At 37.7% G+C, this 25366-nt stretch overlaps 1 protein-coding gene across 3 annotated transcripts in view; it reads left to right on the plus strand.

The window, feature by feature from the left end:
• The first annotated feature begins 16911 nt into the window (after positions 1–16911).
• The window catches only part of GTF2H2 (general transcription factor IIH subunit 2), a 45982-nt gene continuing 37527 nt past the window's right edge, over positions 16912–25366 (plus strand). Inside the window, exons 1-7 of one of the 3 annotated variants that reach the window (XM_037801245.1) lie at positions 16912–16984; positions 19677–19768; positions 20331–20408; positions 20750–20786; positions 20991–21077; positions 21675–21725; positions 22052–22106. In XM_037801245.1, the coding sequence (XP_037657173.1) occupies positions 19713–19768; positions 20331–20408; positions 20750–20786; positions 20991–21077; positions 21675–21725; positions 22052–22106 (364 nt within the window). In that variant the 5' untranslated portion in view covers positions 16912–16984; positions 19677–19712. Of the gene's footprint in view, positions 16985–17034; positions 19769–20330; positions 20409–20749; positions 20787–20990; positions 21078–21674; positions 21726–22051; positions 22107–25366 lie in introns of those variants that run through there. The other 2 variants (XM_037801246.1, XM_037801244.1) reach the window with 2 other exon arrangements.

Here is a 25366-nt window from a genome sequence, read left to right on the forward strand (position 1 = left end):
CTCTTGGCTGCTGCAAGCTCACTCCCTCTGTCTGAGCTTATATAGCGCTCCAGTAAACTCATCAAGACCCATGCTGAATGGGCAGGGCCACACCTCCATGGAAATTATCCAATCAGAGTTATCACCCACAGGTGGGTGGGATGCATTTCCAGGGAAACAACCTAATCCAAATGTTCCAACTTAGTCTCCACCAATATGTCTGCCCCTACAAGACTGCATCAAAGAACATGGCTTTTTCTGGGGAACATAATATAAACAAACTGGTACACCTGTATAGTCATGTATTCATGTATTCACCACCATCACCACTATATAGGACATCTCCATTTCTTCCACAAAGGAGGAGGAAGATTCAAAGACGGTAGAGAGATAAAAGAAAAAGAAAAAAAAAAAACAGAAAAAAAAATATGACAGCTAAACAGCAACCAAAGGAAAGATAGTATTAAACTAAAGTAGAACAAAGAGTTAGACAACATCACCAATGCCAAAAGACCCATAACCCTCCCCTATGTCCCCCCTCTATGTGCATTTAGCTTTGGTATAATGCCTTTGTTATGTTAGAGGAAGCATAATGCAATGTTTCTGTTAATTATAGTCTCTAGTTTGCATTGATTGTATTTTTCCTCCAATCCCACATGTTCCAATTTGCTAATGCTGCCAGGATGCAAAATACCAGAAATGAATTGGTTTTTATAAAGGGGGTTTATTTGGTCATGCAGTTACAGTCTTAAGGCCGTAAAGTGTCCAAGGTAATGCATCAAGAATTGGCTACCTTCACTGGAGGATGGCCAATGGCATCCGGAAAACCTCTGTTAGCTTGGAAGGCACGTGGCTGGTGTCTGCTCTGGAGTTCTGGTTTCAAAATGGCTTTCTCCCAGGACGTTCCTCTCTAGGCTGCAGCTCATCCTCAAAATGTCATTCTCAGTTGCTCTTGGGGTATTTGTCCTCTCTTAGCTTCTCTGGAGCAAGAGTCTGCTTTCAATGGCCTTCTTCAAACTCTCATCTGCAGCTCCTCTCTCAGCTCCTGTGTGTTCTTCAAAGGGTCCCTCTTGGCTGTAGCAAACTCACTCCTTTTCTTGTCTTTTCCTCTCTGTCTTCAGTGCTTTCTTTAGTGTTTCCTGTAGAGCAGGTATCTTGTTCATAAACTCTCATTGTCTCTTTGTCAGAGAATATTTTAAGCTCTCCCTTGTATTTGAAGGACAGTTTTGCTGGATATAGGGTTCTTGGTTGGTGGTTGTTCTCTTTCAGTATCTTAAATATATCACCCCACTTCCTTCTTGCCTCCATGGTTTCTATTGAGAAATCCGCACATAGTCTTATCAAGCTTCCTTTGTATGTGGTGGATTGCTTTTCTCTTGTTGCTTTCAGGATTCTCTATCTTTGATGTTTGATAATCTGATTATTAAGTGTCTTGGTATAAGCCTGTTCAGATTATTCTGTTTGAGGTGTGCTGTGCTTCTTGGATCTGTAATTTTAAGTCTTTCATAAGAAATGGGAAAGTTTCATTGATTATTTCCTCTATTATTTCTTCTGCCCCTTTTCCCTTTTCTTCACTTTCTGGGACACCCATGACACATACATTCCTGCATTTTGTATTGTCATTGAATTCCTGGAGACATTGCTCATATTTTCCCAGTCTTTTCTCTGTCTGTTCTTTTTGCATAGGCTTTCAGGTGTCTTCTACTCCAGTTCCTGGATGTTTTCTTCTACCCCTTGAGATCTGCTGTTGTATGTTTCCATTGTGTCTTTCATCTCTTATATTGCACCTTTCATTTCCATAGATTCTGCCAGTTGTTTTTTCAAACATTTGATTTCTAATTTATGTTTGCCCAGTGTTTTCATTATGCATTTCATCTCTTTTGTCATATCTTCCCTAAACTTTTGGATTGATTTAGCATTATTTGTTTAAAATCCTGTATCTCAGTTGAAATGTAAGTGTTTCTTTGTGTGGGCCATAACTTCGTTTTTCTTAGTGTAGGTTGTAGTTTTCTGTTGTCTAGGCATCTGGTTTCCTTGGTTACTCCAATCAGGTTTTCCCAGACCAGAGAAGGCTTAGGTCTAAGAAGGCAATAGTATCAAGTTTCCCTGAGGGTGTGTCTTAGAAGATTGATACACCCCCTGAGGCTTCAAGTTACTGTGTTTTTTTTTTCCCAGCAGGTGGCACCCATCAGCCTGTCACTCCAGACTGGTGTAAGGAGGTTTGGCCCATGGCTGTTTTCCCCGATGCTCTGGGGTCTTGTTCTGAATGGAAGACGGGTAGTAGAGCTTGGCATCACCTATAGGGAAAGTATACCACCTAGGGACAGATCATTTACATTTGAATAGTCTCTCTGCCTGTGCTAATCTCTACCCTTGTCTGGGTCAGAGTGCTGGGAAATGAAAATGGCCAAGGATTTCTCTAGTGAGCTGAAAAAGGGCCAGAAAGCCCCCGTTTAGGGCCAGTCCACAGGTACCCTCAGTTTCACCCATCAGCCAGAGATAGCAACTGGTCCTCTGGGCTCCCCCTCACTCCCAGAGAGGTCCTCTGGCTCTCCAAGGTCAGTCGTCACCAAAAGCCTCTGTCTGCTTTTTGGGGATTCATAGCTTGCATTGAGTAGTCAACATTTGTTAATTAAAGGCAAAGTTGGAGCTGGGCTGAGGTGTAGTCACTTGTTCAGAGAGTGCTGCTTTCTATCACAGTGAGGTTTTGCAGTTCGGGCTGCTGTGGAGGAGGGGATCTCGGCGTGGTCCACAGTTTTTACTTTGATTCTATGCCATGATCTCAGGCATTTCTCCCAATCCAGGCTGGTGTATGATGTGTGGACAGTCACATTTGTCTCCCAGCATTTATCCCAGATTATTTACTAGTTGTTACTGGTTGTTTATTAGTTGTTCCAGGGGGACTAACTAGCCTCCACTCCTCTCTATGCTGCCATCTTCTTCCTCCTTTCTCTAGTGTATTTTTAATCTCCATTATTTTGCCTTTCATCCCCATCATTTGTAATGTTTCTTTTTATATTTTGAAATTCTTTATGCTCATACATTATCTTCTTAATTTCTTTTAGCTCTATATCCATATTTTCCTTCATCTCCTTGAATTTATTAGGAGATTTGAACTTCCTTGATTAGTTGTTCCAAATTCTCTGTCTCCTCTGAAGTTTTAATTTGTCCCTTGACAGAGGCATACCTTCCTGTTGTTAGTATGGCTTATAATTTTTTTGCTGATGTCTGGGCATCTGATTATCTTGGTGAGTTAACCCTGAAGGTCTATTTTTCCTTCTTGTCCAGGGTTTTATTGTTTATTGACTTTGTGTTAAGGTTTCTTTGCTACTTAGTTTAACTTATCTAGACCTTTAGAGTAGTCTGTGTTTAATTGTTTAGATTTTCTCAGCTCTTCCTCATCTGATTGTTACCCTGGATATGTGGTATAATTTTTAAGATTGCCCTTTTTGCATGCAATGTTTCACCTCCAGTAGAAAGCTTCCTTTTCCTGTTCCTTCTCCAGGAGTCTTATCTGTTCTGTTGTTTCTGTGCAGAATTTCCTCTCCACCTCCTATGATTTTTTAAAATTCTCTCCCTCACTCAGTGCCCCTTTTCCTTACAGTTTTCAGTTCTGGGACCCAATCTGTCTTACAACAGTTCAGTTTAACCTCCCATACCTATTTTTTTTTTTTTATTTGAGCCTTTTCTGCCTCCAATTTCTTCACTGTCAGGGTAACCCACCCCAGGCAGCCAGAAGGGGTCACTCCATTAAAGTACATTTTGCACTTTGGTGCTTTGGTGGTCCAGCCAACAGAAAGTGGATTGAGTCACTTGCCTCTTGCCAACAGTTTTGCTGGGCCCCTATCTATCTGTCTATCTATCTATCTATCTATCTACCTATCTATCTATCTCCATGTCTATCTCTATCTTTATCTCTCCTTACCCCTGAGGGCCCTTTTGTTTGCAGGATGACTTAGGGGCTTGAGTTCTGCTCTGGTTCTCTGCAGACTTGGATCCCTGTGCTCTGTGGGGTTCTAACTCGCTGGTGTGAGTGGCTCTGTAGTTTGCATCTGCAACAGAAGAGGCCTAGGCCTTGCTGGCTCTGCATGACTCCCAAGCTGCATGGAACTGAGTCAGGGGGTGGGTCTGGATGGTGGGTTCAGGATTGAAATATTCTACCTGCTCTTGGAGATTATTTTTATTTTTCTTCTATTCATATTTTGTGGAGTTGATCTTCAGTCTCTGTCATCCTTCAGAGTTCTAAGCAAAGATTTGTCCTTTTATTAGCTGATTCTATGGGGAGACTTTTCTGGGTGTGTGTGTTATGTCACCATGTTGATGACATCACCCCCACAATATTCTACTCACATATAATCATTATTACCCTCATTCTCATTTTTTCAGGTAAGGAAACACTAATGATTTCATCACACACTAACAAGTTTCCAACTGAGGATTGGAGTCTTAGTCTGTTTGACTATTAGGTTTCATACTTGCAAGCTAGGTTGACTTTGTTAATGGATTAGTGGGTTGAATAACGTAGGATTGCTCTGGCTGATGTTAATAAAGTAGTCTATTTTATTTTGAGCACATTTTACTTACTTTAACACAAAATACTTCACCTGAAAAAGCTGAAATTTCTATGAAAACTTTAAAGGTAGGTCTGTGTAAAGAAAGGTCAGGGCATAATAGTGCTTTAGTCAGCAGCAGGGACCTTAGTTTCAGTGGGATTATGGAGTTCCTCATGCAAAGACATTTTCCCTACTTCTACATTGGGCTGGAAGTGTCTCTCATCCCAACTTTTTCAAAGTCTCCATTGGAGTAAGCAGAATTCTGTTGCAATATCAGCGGTATGATTCTAATATACCATACCCTGCCTCCTCTTGTGTGAGAAGACAAATAAATTACATGGAGGGCTGTATCACCCCACCTCTTTGTGTGTTCATATTGTTAACATTTATTCTACTAATGGGAAAGGTTTCCATGAGCAAAAATTCCTGAACAACATGGGTCATATTTTGAAAACATTGTGTTAGGAAATTAAAGGATGGTAATTTGGAGTTAGAAATAAAAAAACAGGGAGACATAACTGGGTTGTTTCCTTTTGACTGCACCACAATGTGGAAGGGGATCCCAAACTTTCCAGTTGATCCCACAAAACCTGCTCTTCCCACAAAACCTTGCTCTTCCCTGGAAGTGTTGTGTTATTCTTGATTGTTCTTCCAGCAATTACTTCTGTGTGACCTTGAACAAATTACTGACTCACTGAACCTCAATTTTTCTTATCTGTAAGAAAGATATTGTATCTAATTCAGTTTTTGTGATGGTAAATTAATGTTTAACTTAGGATAGTGCTGTCTGGAAGTAAGTACTCAATAAATATGGTCAATTATGGTTACTCCTTTCCACCTATATCTCAAATCCAGAAGGTGAAACTTTAAACAAGTTTTAAAAAGCAAATTATACTTCCAGGAAGATGGCAGAGTAGGAGAGAGAAAGCAAAATTCTCCTCCTTGGAAACAGCGGATAAAAGACAGAGAGTGCTCCCAAACAGCAGTTCCAGGTTTCCACCAACTGGGCAAGGACTTCAACACCCATAGTGGGTGTGTACTTGGAGAGGTTAAGAGACTGCATTTAAGACCAGTGAGTCTTCAGCCTGGAACACCACAACGGGCAGTTGGAGCCAGGTGATGAGTGTGGAGGGGAGCAGATTCCAAGTCCTGGTCACCCTCCTCAGCACTTGGCTCGGGTGATAACCCTTTGCACACCGACAGCCAAGAGCCCCTGTCCAGGGACTGGCAGTTGGAGCAGGCAGATGAGTGCAGAAGGGGACTGCTTTCTATACCCCATGCAGCCATCTTTGCAGTTGGCTGGGGAGATGACCCTTCATAGCCCTGTCACTAAGAGCTTCCTTGAGGGAATTCTGAATTTGATGAGCTTGTGATGGTGTCCACTCTTCCTCCATGGAAGCCCATGGTGTGCACAGCTTAGAGGTTTTGCAAGGGTGCCACACAGAAGTGCCAGAAGTCGTCCCCCAATTCCAGGGAATCATGGGACTGTGGATCATTTGAGCTGGAAGGTGAGATGTACAGCTCTGCAGCCACAGAGTACCCCACCTGCAGCCCCAGGAATGGCTGGGACCACTGTGTCCTGGAGTGGACTCCCTGGCAAACTGCATAGGGCATACCCCCTCACCCACAGGGCTGGCAGTCCCCAGTGTACACAGTATAATAGTGCACTTATTAGACATGCACATAGTTTTGACCCTCACTCAGTGCACAGAAGAAGTTGGGGAGAACTAGCTTGAGGTTAACAGGTGGCTTAAGAGTGCCATTTGCTGGTAGGTCAGGGAAAGTGCACTTCACCACACTGTAGCTCTGCCAAATTATAGATAATGTTCAAATAATCCTCCATATGCTGAAAGAACCCTATCAAGATAAGCAAATGCCAAAAAGCCAAAAACAACAGAAAATGATAAACCATATGAAGAAACCAGAAAATATGGATATCCCAAACATTCAAATTAAAAAGTCAGAGGAGACACAGAACTTGGAGCAATTAATCAAAGAACTACACACAAACATCAGTTTCATGTCTCAGGATATAAAGGACTTGAAGAAGACCCTAGAAGAGCATAAAGAATTTGCAAGAGTAAATAAAAAAAATAGTGGATCTTGGGAAATAAGAGATACTGTTGATCAAATTCAAAATTTTCTTGAGACACATAACATATTGGAAGAGGTAAGGATGAATTAGCAAACTAGAGAACAGGACGATGGTATGTGAAAGCACGAAAGAATGAATACTAAAAAAAAAAATGGAAAAATTTGAAATGGATCTCAGGAAATGATGGACGACATGAAGGATACAAATATAAGAATCATTGGTGTTCCAAAAGGTGGAGAGAAGACTAAAGGGCTAGGAAGAGTATTCGACAACATTGTTGGGGAAAACTTCTCAACCCTTCTAAACAATATAAATATGCAAATCAAAGATGCCCAATGAACTCCAAGTAGAATAAATCCAAAGAAACCTATTCTGAGATGTATTCTGATCAGATTGTCAAATGCTGAAGAGAAGGAGAATGTTTTGAAAGCAGCAAGGGAGAAGTGATTCACCACATACAAGGGAAACAACATAAGACTAAGTACTGACTACTCAGTGGGCACCAGAAGGCCAGTGGTATGACATATTTAAAGTTCTGAAAGAGAAAAAACTGCCAGCCAAGAATTCTTTATCCAGAATTCAAAATTGAGTTTAAAATTTTCACAGACAAACAAATGCTGAGACAATTTGTTAACAAGAGACCTGCCCTGCAAGAAATACTAAAGGGAGCTTTACTGGCTGAGAAATAAAGAAAGGAGAGAGAGTTCTGGAGATGAGCACAGAATTGGAGAGTATTCATAAGGGTAACATAAAGAGAAAAATAGAGAAAGGGAAAAAATATAGATCTAACAACTAAAAACCAAAGAATAAGATGGCTGATTCAAGAACTGCCTTTACGGTAGTAACTTCAAATGTTAATGGATTGAATTCCTTAATTAAAAGATATAGACTGGTAGAATGGATTAAAAAGTATGACCCATTGATATGCTCTTTAGAAGAGACTCATATTAGACCCTGCAATACAAAGAGACTGAAGGTGAAAGGATGGAAAAAAATGTTCTATGCAAACTGCAACCAAAGAAAGCTGGGGTAGCTATACTAATATCAGAAGAAATAGACTTTTTTTTAAATTTTTTATTCATTTTATTGAGATATATTCACATACCATGCAGTCACACAAAACAAAGCGTACATTCAATTGTTCACAGGACCACCACATAGTTGTGCATTCATCACCAAAATCAATTCCTGACACCTTCATTACCAAACACACACAAAAATAAGAAGAATAAAAATTAAAGTGAAAAAGAGCAATTAAAGTAAAAAAGAACACTGGGTGCCTTTTTTGTTTGTTTGTTTCTCCCATTTTTCTACTCATCCATCCACAAACTAGACAAAGGGGAGTGTGGTCCATATGGCTTTCCCAATCACATTGTCATCCCTCATAAGCTATATTTTTATGCAATTGTCTTCAAGATTCATGGGTTCTGGGTTGCAGTTTGATAGTTTCAGGTATTTATTGCTAGCTACTCCAATTCACTAGAACCTGAAAAGGGTTGTCTATATTGTGTGTAAAAGTGCCCACCAGAGTGACCTCTCAGCTCCTTTTGGAATCTCTCTGCCACTGAAGCTTATTTTGTTCCCTTTCACATCTCTCTCTTGGTCAAGAAGATGTTCTCCATCCCACAATGCCGGGTCTAGATTCCTCCTTGGGAGTCATATTCCACGTTGCCAGGGAGATCCACTCCCACATAGAGGGAGGGCAGTGATTTCAACTGCCAAGTTGGCTATAGAGAGAGGGCCACATCTGAGCAACAAAGGCATTCAGGAGGAGGCTCTTAGGCACAATTAGAGGCAGGCCTAGCCTCTTCTTTGCAGCAACAGTCTTCCCAAGGGCAAATCCCGAAGTAGAAGGCTCAATCCATCAAATCACCAGCCCCCTATGTCTGTGAGCACATCAGCAACCATCGAGGTGTGGAAGCCCAATACCCCTGCATTCTCCACCAGTTCCTCAAGGGGGCTCTGCATATTTCTTCATTGTTTTTTTTTTTAATTAACTCTTTTTTTTTAAATCAATTATATCCAAAAAAATTTTTTTAAAAACATACAATAGAAAAACATTTCAAACAAACCATAACAAGGGAATAAGAAAAAGACAACTAACCTAAGATAACTACTTTACTTCCCACATGTTCCTACTCTACCCCAAGAAAATAACCTAATATAGCAACATTTCTGTGAACTTGTTCCTATCATACCCATCAGAAATTAACAGACCATAGTCATTCCCGGGCAATCCCAGAACATTAAATTTACCCATGATAGCTTATCTGTTCTTATTGGATTATCATTCCCCCTTCTTTAATTGCTCTCTGTTACTAGTTCCCCTACATTCTACAATATAAACCATTTGTTTTACATTCTTCAATGTTCACATTAGTGGTAGCATATAATATTTCTCTTTTTGTGCCTGGCTTATTTTGCTCAGCATTATGTCTTCAAGGATCATCCATGTTGTCACATGTTTCATGACATTGTTCCTACTTACAGCCACGTAGTATTCCATCATGTGTATATACCACATTTTATTTATCCACTCATCTGTTGAAGGACATTTGGGTTGTTTCCATCTCTTGGCAATTGTGAAAAATGCTGCTATGAACATTGGCGTGCAGATATCTGTTCATGTCACTGCTTTCAGATCTTCTGGGTATATACTGGGCACTGCAATGGCTGGATCAAAGGGTAACTCTATATCTAGTTTTCTAAGGAAGTGCCAGACTGACTTCCAGAGTGGCTGAACCATTATACAGTCTCACCAACAATGGATAGTAGTTCCAATTTTTCCACATCCTTTCCAGCATTTGTAGTTTCCTGTTTGTTTAATGGCAGCCATTCTAATTAGTGTGAGATGGTATCTCATTGTGGTCTTAATTTGCATCTCCCTAATAGCTGGGGAAGCTGAACATTTTTTCATGTGTTTCTTGGCCATTTGTATTTCCTCTTCAGAGAACTGTCTTTTCATATCTTTTGCCCATTTTATAATTGGGCTGTCTGTACTATTGTCATTAAGTTGTAGGATTTCTTTATATATGCAAGATATCAGTCTTTTGTCAGATACATGGTTTACCCATTGAGTTGGCTGCCTCTTCACCTTTTTGCCAAATTCCTTTGAGGTACAGAAACTTCTAAGCTTGAGGAGTTCCCATTTATCTATTTTTTCTTTTGTTGCTTGTGCTTTGGGTGTAAAGTCTAGGAAGTGGCCACCGAATAAAAGGTCTTGAAGATGTTTCCCTACATTATCTTCTAGGAGTTTTATGGTATTGTCTTTTATATTGAGATCTTTGATCCACTTTGTGTTTATCTTTGTGTAGGGTGTAAGGTAGGGGTCCTCTTTCATTCTTTTGGATATGGATATCCAACTCTCCCAGCCCCATATGTTGAAAAGACTGTTATGTCCCAGTTCAGTGGCTTTGGGGGTCTTCTCAAGATCAGTCAGCCATAGATCTGGGGGTCTATCTTCGAATTCTCAATTCGATTCCATTGATCAATATGTCTATCTTTGTGCCAGTACCATGCTGTTTTGACAACTGTGGCTTTTTAATAAGCTTAAAGTCAGGGAGTGTAAGTCTTCCCACTTCCTTTTTCTTTTTTAGAGTGTCCTTAGCAATTCGAGGCATCTTCCCTTTCCAAATAGATTTGGTTACTAGCCTTTCCAAGTCTGCAATCTAGGTTGTTGGAATTTTTATTGGGATTGCATTGAATCTGTAGATGAGTTTGGGTAGAATTGACATCTTAATGACATTTAGCCTTCCTATCCATGAACATGGAATATTTTTCCATCTTTTAAGGTCCCCTTCTATTTCTTTTAGTAGAGTTATGTAGTTTTCTTTGTATAGGTCTTTTACATCTTTGATTAGGTTTATTCCTAGGTACTTGATTTTTTTAGTTGCTATTGAAAATGATATTTTTTTCTTGAGTGTCTCTTCAATTTGTTCATTTCTAGCATATAGAAACATTACTGACTTTTGTGCATTAATTTCTTATCCCGCTACTTTTCTGAATTTGTTTATTACCTCTAGAAGCTGTATCATCAATTTCTCAGGGTTTTCCAGATATAAGATCACATTATCTGCAAACAATGAAAGTTTTACTTCTTCCTTTCCAATCTGGATGCCTTTTATTTCTTTGTCTTGCTGAACCGCCCTGGCAAGCACTTCCAGCACAATGTTGAATAACTGGTGACAGCGGGCATCCTTGTCTTGTTCCTGATCTTAGAGGGAAGGCTTTCAGTCTCTCGCCACTGAGTACTATGCTGGCTGTGGGTTTTTCATATATGCTCTTTATCATATTGAGGAAGTTTCCTTCAATTCCTACCTTTTGAAGTTTTTTTATCAAAAAGCGATGTTGGATTTTGTTGAATGCTTTTTCAGCATCTATTGAGATGATCATTTGATTTTTCTCTTTTGATTTGTTATTGTGTTATAATACATTGATTGATTTTCTTATGTTGAACCATCCTTGCATGCCTGGAATGAATCTCACTTGGTCATGGTACACAAAATAGACTTTAAATGTAAAGATGTCATAAGAGACAAAGAAAGACAATATATATTAATAAAAGGGATAATTCACCAAGAATAAATAACAATCTTAAATTTTTATGCACCCAATCAAGGAGCTCAAAAATACATGAGACCAACACTGGTTAAACTGAAGGGAGCAATAGACATGTCTATAATAGTGGGAGACTTCAATACACTACTCTCTTCTATAAATAGAACAACTAGACAGAGGACCAACAAGAAAATTGAGAACCTAAACAATATGATAAATGAATTAGACTTAACAGACATATATAGATCATTACACCCCAAAATACCAGGATATACATTCTTCTCTAGTGCCCATGGAATGTTCTCCTGGATAGATCATATGCTGGGGCATAAAACAAGTCTTAATAAATTTAAAAAGATTTAAATTATTCAAAGCACATTCGCTGACCACAATTGAATGCAACAACCACCAAAAAAATCAACAACCACCAAAGAACCAGATCTTTCACAAATATATGGAGGTTAAATAACACTACTAAACAATCAGTGGGTTAAAGAAGAAATTGGAAGTGAAATGGGCAATTATCTAGAGATGAATGAAAATGAGAACACAACATATCAAAACCTGTGGGATGCAGCAAAGGCAGTGCTGAGAGGGAAATTTATAGCTCTAAATGCTTATATAAAATAGCAAGAAAGAGCTAAAACCAAAGACCTAACTGAACAATTGAGGAGGCTAGAAAATGATCAGCAAACTAACCCTAAAGCAAGTAGATGAAAAGAAATAACAAAGATTAAAGCAGAAATAAATGAGCTGGAGAACAAAAAACAATAGAGAGAATAAATAAAACCAAAAGTTGGTTCTTTGAGAAGATCAACAAGATTGACAGACCCTTAGCTAGACTGACAAAGTCAAAAAGAGAGCGCCCAAATAAACAGAATCAGAAATGAGAAGTGGATAATTACTACAGTTCCTGAAGAATTAAAAAAAATCATGAGGATATTGTGAACAACTGTATAGTTTGTTAGCTAGAAAATTTAGAGGAAATGGACAATTTCCTGGAAACACATGAACAACCTAGACTGACCCAGAATTAGAAGACCCCAACAAACCAATCTCAAGCAAAGAGATCCAATCAGTCATCAAAAACCTAACTATAAATAAAAGCCCAGGACCAGATGGCTTCAAAAGGGAATTTTACCTAACTTTCCAAAAATAATCAACACCATTCCTGCTCAAACTCTTTCAGAATGTTAAAGAAAAAGGAACATTACCTAATTCATTTTATGAAGCTAATATCTCTCTATACCTAAACTAGATAAAGATACTACAAAAAAGTAAAACTATAGGCCAATCTCCCTAATGAAAATAGATGCAAAAATCCTAAACAAAATACTTGCAAGCCAAATCCAAAGGCAAATTAAAAGAATTATACACCACGATTAAGTAGGGTTCATTCCTAGCATGCAAGGATGGTTCAACACAAGAAAATCAACTAATGTAATTCAACACATTAACACACTGAAAGGGAAAAATCAAACAATCATCTCAATAGATGCTGAAAAAGCTTTCAACAAAATTCAGCATCCTTTTTTGATAAAAAAAAAAAATTCAAAATGTAGGAATTGATGGAACCTTTCCCAATATGATAAAGGGCATACAGGGGACTGATGTCATCAATATGGCAACGTAAACAGCTACTGAAAACTTCTCTCTGGAGATTCAATGTAATATAGGACAATTCTGAATTGTTTGACACTTTGGAGGAGGATATAGACTGGAGAAAGACCCTGCGAATAGCTAGGGTCACTGGCTATTAAGGAAATGCAAATCAAGTTCACAATGAGATATCACCTCATACCAATAAAAATGGCTGCCATTAAACAAACAGGAAACAATAAATGCTGGAGAGGATGTGGAGAAATTGGAACTCTTATTTATTGCTGGTGTGATTGTATAATGGTACAACCTCTCTGGAAGACAGTTTGGCAGCTCCTCAGGAAACTAGATATTGAGTTACCCTATGATCCAGCAATTTCACTTCTCAGTATAATCAGAAGATCTGAAAGCAGTGACAAGAACAGATACTTACCAATGTCCATAGCAGCATTATTCACAATTGCCAAGAGATGAAAACAATTAAAAATGCATTAAAAAAGGAAATTGTGTTTATAAAAGTGCATAGGTTATCCCATTGCTTGGTATCTCCTGGATGCAGTTTAAGGGTGTAATTTTTTGAATTCTTGGCAGATACTGCTTTAAGTTTGGTATTGTGACTTCATGGATGATTTACAAATGCTTTTTTACTTTTTTTAAAAATTCATTTTATTGAGATATATTCACATACCATGCAGTCATACAAAACAAATCGTACATTTGACTGTTCACAGTACGATTACATAGTTGTACATTCATCACCAAAATCAATCCCTGACACCTTCATTACCACACACACAAATAACAAGAATAATAATTAAAGTGAAAAAGAGCAATTAAAGTAAAAAAGAACACTGGGTGCCTCTGTCTGTTTATTTGTTTCCTTCCCCCATTTTTCTACTCATCCATCCATAAACTAGACAAAGGGGAGTGTGGTCCTTATGGCTTTCCCAATTCCATTGTCACCCCTCATAAGCTACATTTTTATACAATCGTCTTCAGGATTCATGGGTTCTGGGTTGTAGTTTGATAGTTTCAGATATCTACCGCCAGCTACCCCAATTCATTAGAACCTAAAAAGGGCTGTCTATATTGTGCGTAAGAGTGCCCACCAGAGTGACCTCTCAGCTTGTTTTGGAATCTCTCTGCCACTGAAGCTTATTTCATTTCCTTTCATTTCCCCCTTTTGGTCAAGATGTTCTCCATCCCATGATGCCAGGTCTACATTCCTCCCTGGGAGTCATATTCCATGTTGCCAGGGAGATTCACTCCCCTGGGTGTCTGATCCCACGTAGTGGGGAGGGCAGTGATTTCACCTTTCAAGTTGGCTTAGCTAGAGAGAGAAAGGGCCACATATGAGCAACAAAGAGGCATTTGGGAGGAGGCTCTTAGGCACAATTAGAGAGAGGCCTAGCTTCTCTTTTGTAGCAACGGTCTTCCCAAGGGCAAGTCCTGTGCTAGAGGGCTCAACCCATCAAACCACTAGTCCCCTATTTTAAAAATGCTTTTAAGGATAGAAGAAATCAGTTTTACAGGGCAAGAAAAGGATAATTCTATACAGTTATAGGCCATTCTGGAGGCTTTAAATGAGTCTTTTTCTCTTTGGAATGGTTTAAATAGGCTTCATCTAAAGGTATTGGAATAGATAGGCTTACCTCTCCTAGCTCTTTTCAGGTTGCACACTTCTGTTATTTCAGCTTGATTCTACTGGCTGAGCTGTTCATGGGTTTTTTAACTACCTGGGTTGTGTTCAGCTATCCATGGGCAAAGAACAGATTGTTCCATTTTTTACAGTTGTTCCTTAGTTTTACAAGTTGAAACATTTGTGGTTAGATAATTTCTTTCCTTATTCTACCACTTTATGCACAATTTGAATATTATGTCAGTCATAATTATCCTGAGAAATTACCATGGATTTATACATCCTTTGTTTTGTTTGTCTTAGTATCATTCCTAGCGATTTTTAAGATACATGACTAAAACCTATACAGAGCACAGTAACTTTACAATTGAAAAAAGTGAATGATTTGGTCTCCTCCATATATATGCTTTAACTTTAATCTACTTGGTAGTTCTCTGTCCTTTTCCTGGTTTTCCTAAAACAAACAAAAGCTTTTCAGGTTGAAGGATAACAATCTTAAGATAGAAATTTGGGATTGTGGCTATATTTCTTATCAGACTGTATCCTATCTCAGAATGGAATGACCAATAAGGGGAAGAAAAAAGAAAAAGAAAAAGTTGACTTCATAATATTCTTGTAAATTGGTTCAAAGACATGGGGGCAAAGATGAAGCCTGTAAGCACTGGGAAAGAATCAGTAATGCTAATTTTCCCTTCTCTCTTTTTAAAAATTTTGTCACATACAAAGATGAGACAAAAAATACAAAAACTAAACAAGAAGAACTTGCCCTCTGGGAGAAAATAAATTGAGCTGATTATTGAGTATCTACTATGTGGTATGTATTTAATATGCCACAAGAGTTTTGTAGAATAGATGAAGTTTTCTGCATTTCACAGATCAGCTCATGGACTTAGGTTGTGACTTGCTTGAGTTCACCAACTTAGTGTGGCAGAGCCTGATTTTACATCCAGGTCTGCTCTTTTCCACAACTATGCAGAATGCCTTCTGCATATATATATGTCTTCTAAATATTTTTAGAGAAGTTATAGGTTTACAGAAAAATCATGCAGAAAATACCGAGTTCACATATACTCCTCCTTATTAACACCATGCATTATTGTAGTACATTTCTTACAACTGATGAAAGAATATTATTACAATTGAACTATTAACTACAGTCCACAGTTTACATTAGAGTTCACTGTGTTGTGCAGTCCTTTTTTTAAAAAATTTATTCTAGTAACATATTCAACCTAAAATTTTAGATTATTTACATTTTACAGGAGGTAGAACTCAGATGGGAAGATTTTGCTACCAGCAAAGGCAACAGAGATGTATATATTGATGGGGGAAGCGAAGAGGCCCCAGCTCCTGCAACTCCTGCTATTTCCCTCGTGGTACTTATCCTTTTCTGATCCCCTGGGGCACCTTGCCTCTCCATTTCCCAAGTGTGAGAAATGCTAGTAATTCCATGTATCTAACAGTGGAACAACTTGGTCAAAATTTAAATACTACCATCTCATAACCCCTAGCCCTTCCAACTAACCTCTCAGTAATTGCAACTCCAATCTCTCAGTTGCTCAGTTTACAACCTTGGAGCGATCATCGATTCTCTTTTTCATAACATGTCCTATCTGTGGACAAGATTGAGAATCTAATCATTTCTCACTAGCTGCACTGCCATACTACACTACCAGGAACCATCATCCCTTCAAAATTCTTACCATGCTCACCCTTCACCCCTCTGACCTCAGTAACCACCTCTTCTCCTGCTCATTCCTGCTGAGTTCTCCCAGGTATCAGCATGGTTAGCTCCCTCCCTCATTCAGTTCATGGCTCAGAGGCACTCTCTGATCATTTTTAGAAATTTCAGCCCGTTCCCTTTCCATACTTAATTTTTCTCTATCGTACTATCGCAGTTGATATGTTTGTGTTTCCCTAGTAGAAGCAAAATTTTGTGAGGGCAAGAATTGTGTCAGTTTTGAGTTTCTATTTCCTCGGCCTAGAACTGCATCAGGCCATAGTAGGTGCTCAATAAACATTTGTTGAGTGACCAGCAGCGGTAGCAAAGAAGTCCCTGTAGACCGACGGCCGCACAGCAAGGCACTGGTCTAGCTGCTGTTGCTGTGGTCACGGTCCTCCATTCCAATCTTAGAAATAAGCAAAACAAAGCTCCCCAGATCCTTGGTCGACTGTTGCTGATACCCGCCGGTTGTAAGACCTTCCAGGAACGAATGGCGACCACGATCGGAACTACGAAGCACCTCTGCTGAGGCTTTTTCCTTTTTCACAGAAGAATTTTTGGAAACCGGAAAGGCTGTTCCTCCTGGGATCCCAAGTCAGCTAGCGGAGAGCCCACCGTCCACGAGCGCACGGTCCGGCAGCTGCCGCCAGCAGCGAGCGTTTAAAATGATATTCGGAACACTTTTGCGTGGCCGCAGCGCTCGACGGAAGGCTTTTGGAGGCGTCCATAAGAGCGGTTTGGGCGGAGCTTCCGGGCAAAGCGGTGTCCTGGCTGGGTGAGTCGAATGATAGAGGTCTGAGGAACGCCGAGCCGAGAGATCCCGCGACAAGGAGGCTCCTGTGCGTCCCGTGGTGGGGGTTGAATTGCCCCGGCCTCGGAGGGAGTGAGGGGCGAGGGAATGTGTGGAGAGGGGGGTGGAGGGCAACTTCCGTCTTGGGATCCGCAGAGAAACATCTGAGGCTGCAGACTGGGGAAATGGCTCTCCCTTCCAAAGGCAAAGCACGAGTTTTGGGAAGTGTGGTCCCGGGTTCGGGTTTTTGACCCTTTTCCAGTTATCTGACTTCCTTTCGAGTGAGTCGCCAACCTCTCTTAGCCTTGGGTTCCACACCAGAAAAACAGTGACACCCTTGCCTGTCTCACAGCGCTTGGTAGGTAAGGTAAGGTGTGAGGAAGAGATTCATAAACTGCTAGTTTTCGCGCAGATCTCATTTGTTTGTAATTAGTATTCCGAACTTACGCTAGATAAAGTGACTTTTCTGGGGTTAGATTCCCAGGTAACTTATCAGCCATGTTTGGAAGGTGAGAAGATGGAATGCTGGGAAGTCATAGACCATTGGAGGGGTGACCTAAGTGGCCATCAAATACGTCTTTCTGCAAGATGCGTTATCACTTCTCTATTAACAGCATGCATTGCAAACATCCAACTTCCCTTTGAATATCTCCAGTTATGGGAAGCTTAATACCTCATGTATCATCCCTGTAATTTCCCTTTGCCGATAGCTCTAATTAAGAAGTCCTTGTATATGTGAGATGCTTGCAATTTCTACTCCTTAGTTCTCACTTTGTTTCTGAACCTTCAGAGAATCAAAGGTAATCAACTAAAAGTACAATACTGTTCAAATATTGAAATGATGAAAGGCAGTAGCAAGGATTGGAATAATTTGGGTTTACAAACTCCGATAACGATATTATGCAAGCTTTTGATTTTTGATGTTCACAGTAAATACAAATAAATGCTTACATCGGAGGATCAAAATGTTCCATTTAGTTACTATATGCTGTGTTACCATACTTATCAAACCAACATGGTGAGGACGTTGAAATAGCGTAGATGTTAGTAATTACTAAGTCACTTCTAGTTACTTCAGGATACTAAAGTGGATCACCAGATTTCCTAAAATGAATGAATCTGTTGAAGAGCCAGGGACTGGTTTGTTCTTCAATGGCAGACATGCAGAACTTAAACTAATATAACATTTGATTACAGCGAGTTCCACAGAAAACAGAGATGACATAAAAGCAGTCTCCAACTTGTCAAGTTTTATTTCCGAAAGTCCATTTATCGGTCAATTCTTTAGTTTTCAATATATATTTTTCTATAGAAACGATATAAATGGAGGGTAAGGTCTTATTTGTGGTCCTTATCACAAAAATTAATCTTTGCCTCAGCCAATGACAGAGGATTTGTTTTGTCCTTAATATCTTGACATTTAGGATTGCTTTGATCCCTCATTTATGGAAGAGGGAAGCTGAGAGAGTGGAGTGGGGAGGGAGATTCCATTGGGGAGGATGGATGTGTGAGTGTGATGGGGATTTCAGGCCAGGCCCTTCTGCGGGTCATTCTGTGCAGTGGTGAAAACAGCGTTAGGAAGACAAGTCAAGGGGTAATATTTTATGTGATGGGCTATTGAAGGTCGTTAAAAACTTGGGGATAAAGTCAGTTAAAACTAAAGGAAAAGGTAGCATCAAAGCCCAGAAGAGGTGAAATACTGAAAATTTCTTGTTAATATGTTTCTATAGCTTCTGCCTGTTGACCCTAATTATTCTCATGGGTATGGGACAAGCTTAGGTTATTTTCCACACACAACTCCCCTTCATGATGATTGAAATTGTCTTTGCATTTTTCTTTTTAATGTTAAATGCCTCTATTTTTGGTGTCAGTCTCCCCTTCACCATCCTAGACATTGCCCTGCAGACATCCTTTAGTTGTTTGTTTCTTTTAAAGTAGCCTTCATAAAGAGTGTAGTATTTCAATAAAGTAAAGCATCTATACTTTAATCTCTAAACTAAACTACTTAAGTTCTTTTCCCCATTCATTATGTATATATAGTTGAGAGAACTGAGGAGAATGCAGTTCACTAACACTAACTTGCCCACAGCATACTGCTAGAAAGCCAACCACTCTGATTCCTCTTATCCAGTGGAAATAATTTGTCCTATTTATTAAATGACTGAGTAAATATTTCCTTTGTTTCATTTAATAGTTGAGATCATATTGTATGTTTAATTTTGTGTCTTCCCTTTTTTTGAATTATGAATCATGAGCATTTACCTGTTTATAAATAAATTGCATTTGAAAACTTTTGATTATGGGAACATTCAAATATACACAAAGGCAGAGAGAGATAACACAGTGAATCGCTATGTATCCATCTCTCAGAAACAATAATCAGTTGTGACTAATCTTATTTCATCTATACCCCTATACACTTTTCATAATTCTCTAGTCCTGTCCTGTGACACATCTATAATGCATTTTTGTTTTTCAAAAATAGTAAAAAGGTGTTTATTTTTATTGGTTCCAAATTTGTCTATAAATCACATTTTTTCTTGGAGGTGGGAAAAGAATTCCTTGAAGATGTTGTAAAATGTTTTCATCCAACAATTATTGAAAAATCTACAAAGAATAAGATAACTTGCATTCTGATTTTTTAATTTTTTTATGTTTACTTCCCTCTTCTTTAATTTTCAAATTTAATGGGATACATTTGGTGACAAATGTCTTTAGACACAACCTAATGATTTTTACAGGCTGTTGAATAATATAATACATTTTAAGACAAAGAAATGGATGAAGAACCTGAAAGAACTAAGCGATGGGAAGGAGGCTATGAAAGAACATGGTAAGTAGGGCATTATTTTGCTCTTATTTTTTAGACATTATCTTTTTTTAAAAAATAATTCACCCATTTCCAATGTGCAAGGGTAATGATTTTTAGAAAATTTACTGTGTTGTGCAACTGTCACCATAAATCAGTTTTGTAACATTTTACCACCCTAATAAGATTCCTTATGCCCATTTACAGTTAATTCCATTCTACCTTCAACCCATGGCAACCACTAATCTTTCTGACTCTTGAGATTTGCTTATTCTGGACTTTTCATGTAAATGGAATCATATAACATGTCCTCTTCTGTGTCTTACTTTTTTCACTTAACATACTGTTTTCTAGGTTCATCCACGTTGTAGCATGTATCAATAGTTTGTTCCTTTTTATTGGTGAACAGTATTCCATTATATGTTCAGCAATAACATTAATGGACATTTAGGTTGTTTCTAATTTTGGGCTATTATGAACAATGCTGCTATAACATGTACATATCTGTGTGTGGACATATGTTTTCATTTCTCTTGGAATAATTATCTTTAGCTTATTTTTTCAAATGAGTAATTACTGCTTATAGGGAAATTTTAAAAGAAGATGAATCTGGATCACTTAAAGCTACAATAGAAGACATTCTCTTCAAGGCAAAGAGAAAAAGGTTTGTAAACTTTTCTTAAATGTGTTACAAATGGCAAAATGCATTCCTTTAAGCCTTTCTGTAAATCACCTATACCCACTTTGCTTGCAGAACCCATTTCACGTGTGTTTCAGGGGAACTGGCTTGTAGCCTTCTGAATAAGGGGAAAGAACCAGGGACCTAGCCAGCCTCACAGGGAAATGGGTCTTCAGGGAAATATCCAAAATGCCTAAAATTATGTGGAGTTCATAAGTTAGTAATTATAAATACTTATTTTGTGAAAAAATGCAGGTTAGCTGGAAAGTACTGATTTTTAGGATAGTATATGGAATTCTATTAAAATGTTTGCATAATTTTAACAGAGTATTTGAACACCATGGACAAGTTCGACTTGGAATGGTATGTTATTATTTTTTTCTTTACTGGTACAGAATTAGTAAGTGTTTGAGAAACACTTTGGCTCGATAAAGAAAACAATAGTAGAAAAACAAACCTTTTAAAAGGATATATTAAAAATATGTGTAGATTGAAGAGAATATTAAAATGCTGTTTGTACTTCTTAGTTGAAAAAATATATATAAAAATTGTCCTTATTTTTTGTAGATGCGGCACCTTTATGTGGTAGTAGATGGATCAAGAACAATGGAAGACCAAGATTTAAAGCCTAATAGATTGACATGTACTTTAAAGGTGTAGTAAAATCAGTTTATACTAAATGTGGGGAAGGACACTAAATTCTTAAAAAATATATATATTTTTTTGAGTTAATAAAAACTATAGGCCAAGTGGAAGTCCTGCCAGATCATTTAGGGAAATGATAAACCAAAGTAGCTAATTATTGTGCCCTTGATTTCTACCCTTCTACCCCATTTCAGGATCTTGCTTTATCACTTATCTTTACTAAGTCTTCATTCTCTTTTAACTTACTTGAATCTATCTCTTCAGTTTACAAACACATTCAGATTATTGCTTATTCAATAAAACTCTTCCTCAAGTCTGCTCATTCTTCTGTCTCTTTGTTCATTGAATCTGTTCATTGACATATTCAAATGATTCCATTTTTGAAGGCTTAGCTCAAACTCATCTCATCACTTATCATTTCAAATTAATGTTTTTATCATCTAACTAGTTTTCATTTTATATTTTTACTCTTGAACATTTTAAAAAAGTCTATAAATTTAAAAATCATGGGAAGCAATGCTTGATAAATCATTTTCATAAAACATTAATTGAACATGTTTTCTATGGTTATTTTGCTCTTATCTAGTATTTGTTTCCTTTAAACAGTTGTTGGAATACTTTGTAGAGGAATACTTTGATCAAAACCCTATTAGTCAGGTATGTATATAAGTGGTGGAATTCAGATTTAGATTACTTTATTACTGCTAAATGTAATTTTTTTTAAAAACAGGGCATATATTCTATGAATTATTAAATGATCCTGATTGAGACTCAATGAAAAGCAAAATATCTCTTAAGACTTAAGCAATGTACGATGAACTCATAGCTAAATCTATTTGTCGAAAGCACTATGAGAAAGTTTCTCATCGGTTGCTGATTCCATTTGTAATTACTAATTTATTTTAGTTATGTAAATTCTTATCAAAAGGGAATAATTTATTTATGTTAAATTAATAATAAGTCATTTTTGTTTTTGTTTTGAGATTGGAATAATTATAACTAAGAGTAAAAGAGCTGAAAAACTGACTGAACTCTCAGGTATGTTTTGCTTATATACATTTTTGTATAAAATTACCTTTATTAAATGGTAGACACAGGCCTCAAGGACTCTGCTGTATTTATTTACATAACCTTGTAACCCTGTTTCTAAGTAAAGTGAAGCCTTCCTCTAAGCTCTGTAGATGAAACAGCTTAATAAGAAACCATTAAATGCTTAGGATCCTAGATTAGCTGTTTTAAATTGAGTTCTGCATGGTGGTGAACAGTATTATTATCATGAATGTAAATGTGTTTATTTAAAATCTATATATTCTTATCCCAAAAGTATTAAGATAAAATTCTTATAGCCATTCAGGAAATTCACTTTATTTTAAAATTAAATATTTTAAGGTTAAACTTCTAATGTAAAGAATATAAAAATTGAATTGTAGCTATTATTAATGATTCAGTTTTTCTGCTTGCATTAATGCCTAACTGAATTTTAGTATCTTAAGGGATTGTAATGGCAATTTTTATTTGCTTTGGTATATGTGTTATTATAGATTTACATTGCTAATTCTATTTTATTTTTTGTGAAACACTATCCCTTAAATCTGGTTCTTGACCGTTTGTCCTCTCCTAGACACGTAAGGGAAATGACAGACTTTCATCATCAGTAATTACTCTTTGTGAGAGTAAAGAGTGAGATGTACATTAGCCTGGAGTGACCTGAGAAAGTCAGTTGTAAATAACCAAAGAAAATCTGAATACAGCTAAGCACAAGAGGGAAATTATTGGCTAATGTTAAAGGTGGGGCTGATTCCAGTTGTCCTGGCTCAGTCTGATGTCATTCTCTGATATGAGGGGAAGAGATGTTTGTCTATTAATAACCCCAAGCTATATCTCCTTCATAATCTATAGCCTCAGCCCAAGTCCCAGAGAAGATTTATGCTGTATATATATTTCTACTACCAAACAAAATAAAAGAAAGAGAAACTAAACAGATAATGACAATGAAATGCAATACATGATTCTGGACTACTTATGACATTCCCATCCATGAGCAGTCATTGTGGCCGGGGGAATAAAGTATTTCATTGCCTATCCTTATTCCCAGGGCAAGATGAAACAGGGTCATATGCTACCTGAACCACATGGACTAAGCAGGATTATTATATAATGGGGAAAGGATGATTCCCCCAAGGAAGGGAAGTAGGGGCAACTCTGCACTCCTGAAATAATTACTAGTAGCTTTGTATGGGTGCCAGTGAAGTGATACGTATATAGATGAAAAAGTCTCTAGCGATTGTGACAGGCCTCCTTAGGGTACCCTTTCTCCCTCCAGTGGAATCACTGCTATAAACTGTACTGACACTAAGATAGTATGCTTTTTTCCTATCCTTGCAACACAATAGGAGATTAAAAACATTCTGTATGGTAGAAAGAGAAGTAGATGGAGAGCCAGGAGATGTAGGTTTGAGTGCTAGTTCTGCCATTAGGTAGGCTTATGTCTTTGGGCAAATCATTTAACTTCTTTGTATTTGCTTTCTCACTTATGAAATGAGGGAGTTGGACTTAGTGAAATACTTTTCAACTCTAAAATTTTATGTTTCCAAGAAATCTAAAATAATTACAATAAAAATGGCAAGAAATTAATATTTTAAGTCTTATTCAGGTGAATAAAAATACCAGGAAGCACCAAGTAGATGAATGGGCAAAGACTAATAATTCATGAAGGAATAAAAATAGGAAGCAAATAGTTTTTAAAAATTTAACCAAACAAATGATTGAAGGAATCCAAACCAATTCAATAATATTTTTAACTTTTGATTTTGAAATAATTTCAAACATAGAAGACAGTTGAAAAAATAATACAGACAACATACAGAGAACTCCAGCATACCTCTGCATCCCCAGATACCCAGATCCATCATCAATTTTAACATTTTGCCACCGTTGCCATATCATTCTGTTTATCAACTATCTATCTATCTCTTTTCTGAAGTTTTGAGAGAAGGTTGCACACATCATACTCCTTGAACACATAATACTGCCATATACATTTCCTAAGAACAAGGATATTTACTTGTGTAATCACTTTGAGTGCAGTTATCAAGTTCAAGAAGTTCAACATTGATATAAGCATCCAGTTTTTATTCCATTTTATTCTTAAATGGCCAGCAATGGCCTTTTGAGCCTTTTCTCCTCCATTCTTAGACCCAGTCCAGGTTCATGTATTGCATTTCATTGTCATTATCTATTTAGTTTGTCTTTTTTTTTTTTTTTTAATTTTTTTTGATTGCGGAAACATTTATCAACATAAATTTTCCCATCCCAGTCCCTCCAGTACCTCTAGTACCTCCCCACCATCCATTACTAGAACTTTCCCTGCACCCCAGGCAAAAACCCTACACTCATTTTTTTCATGTTGACAACACAATTTACTATAAATCAGAAAAAGCCCAACATACTTCTGAAACAAACAGCCACTGTCAAAAATAGCACACGTGCTGTCAGCAAAGCAGTAGTGTTGAAGGCTAATGGAAACTGGTCTCGCCACATGGTGTCCTACTGCACACAGCCCACTGTCCTCAGTCAGCATTGCAGCAACCGAGCACTCAGACCGTGGATGCCTTGCATTTGGTCTTCTGTTCATACTGAAACTTGACAGTAACAACCAGAAAGGGATCCCACTGATTCTCTCTGAAATTCCTGGTGCTGCCACTCTCCAAAACTAACAGCATACAGACAGAAGAAAATAAAGGCAGTGCTTTGGAAAAAATTGGCCTCAGAATTTTTATCTACAAGTTTTCAGATCACGTCTTTTACTCGGGCGTAATTAAGAAGATGACTGGAACAATAAGACAACTTGCCTCTCTGAAACGTGGATGGGCCCCACCTGGCAGGTTTTTTTTTGTATTCATGCATAGGGATGTCATTCTTCAGCCACGTGCCATGGTAAATTTTTGTCTCAAATACTAGTCCCAATAAGTTTTGCTTTTTCTAAAACCTTGTAGCCATAATTCAGAAGCTATGACCTATTAGTTCTCATTTGCTTTGCAATAATCTCTATGCTTCAGAACAATTTCAAACTAGAGGTTATTTCTCACACAACTTCATGATACCAGGAGCACAGAGTATCAGAATATTCTTAAATTTTATGTATTTCAAGGCACTTTAAACAAGTAAGTATATAAAAAAAGAAACTACCTCTGTAAAACATAACTATTTTAATAAACACAACAGATCCAAATATGAGATGAAGGCAGAAAAATCTAATTATACTTTAACTATCTCAAAATGACTTAATTTAGCTTGTT

This window comes from Choloepus didactylus, chromosome 13 (genome assembly GCF_015220235.1).
Source record: "Choloepus didactylus isolate mChoDid1 chromosome 13, mChoDid1.pri, whole genome shotgun sequence".
NCBI lineage: Eukaryota > Metazoa > Chordata > Mammalia > Pilosa > Megalonychidae > Choloepus > Choloepus didactylus.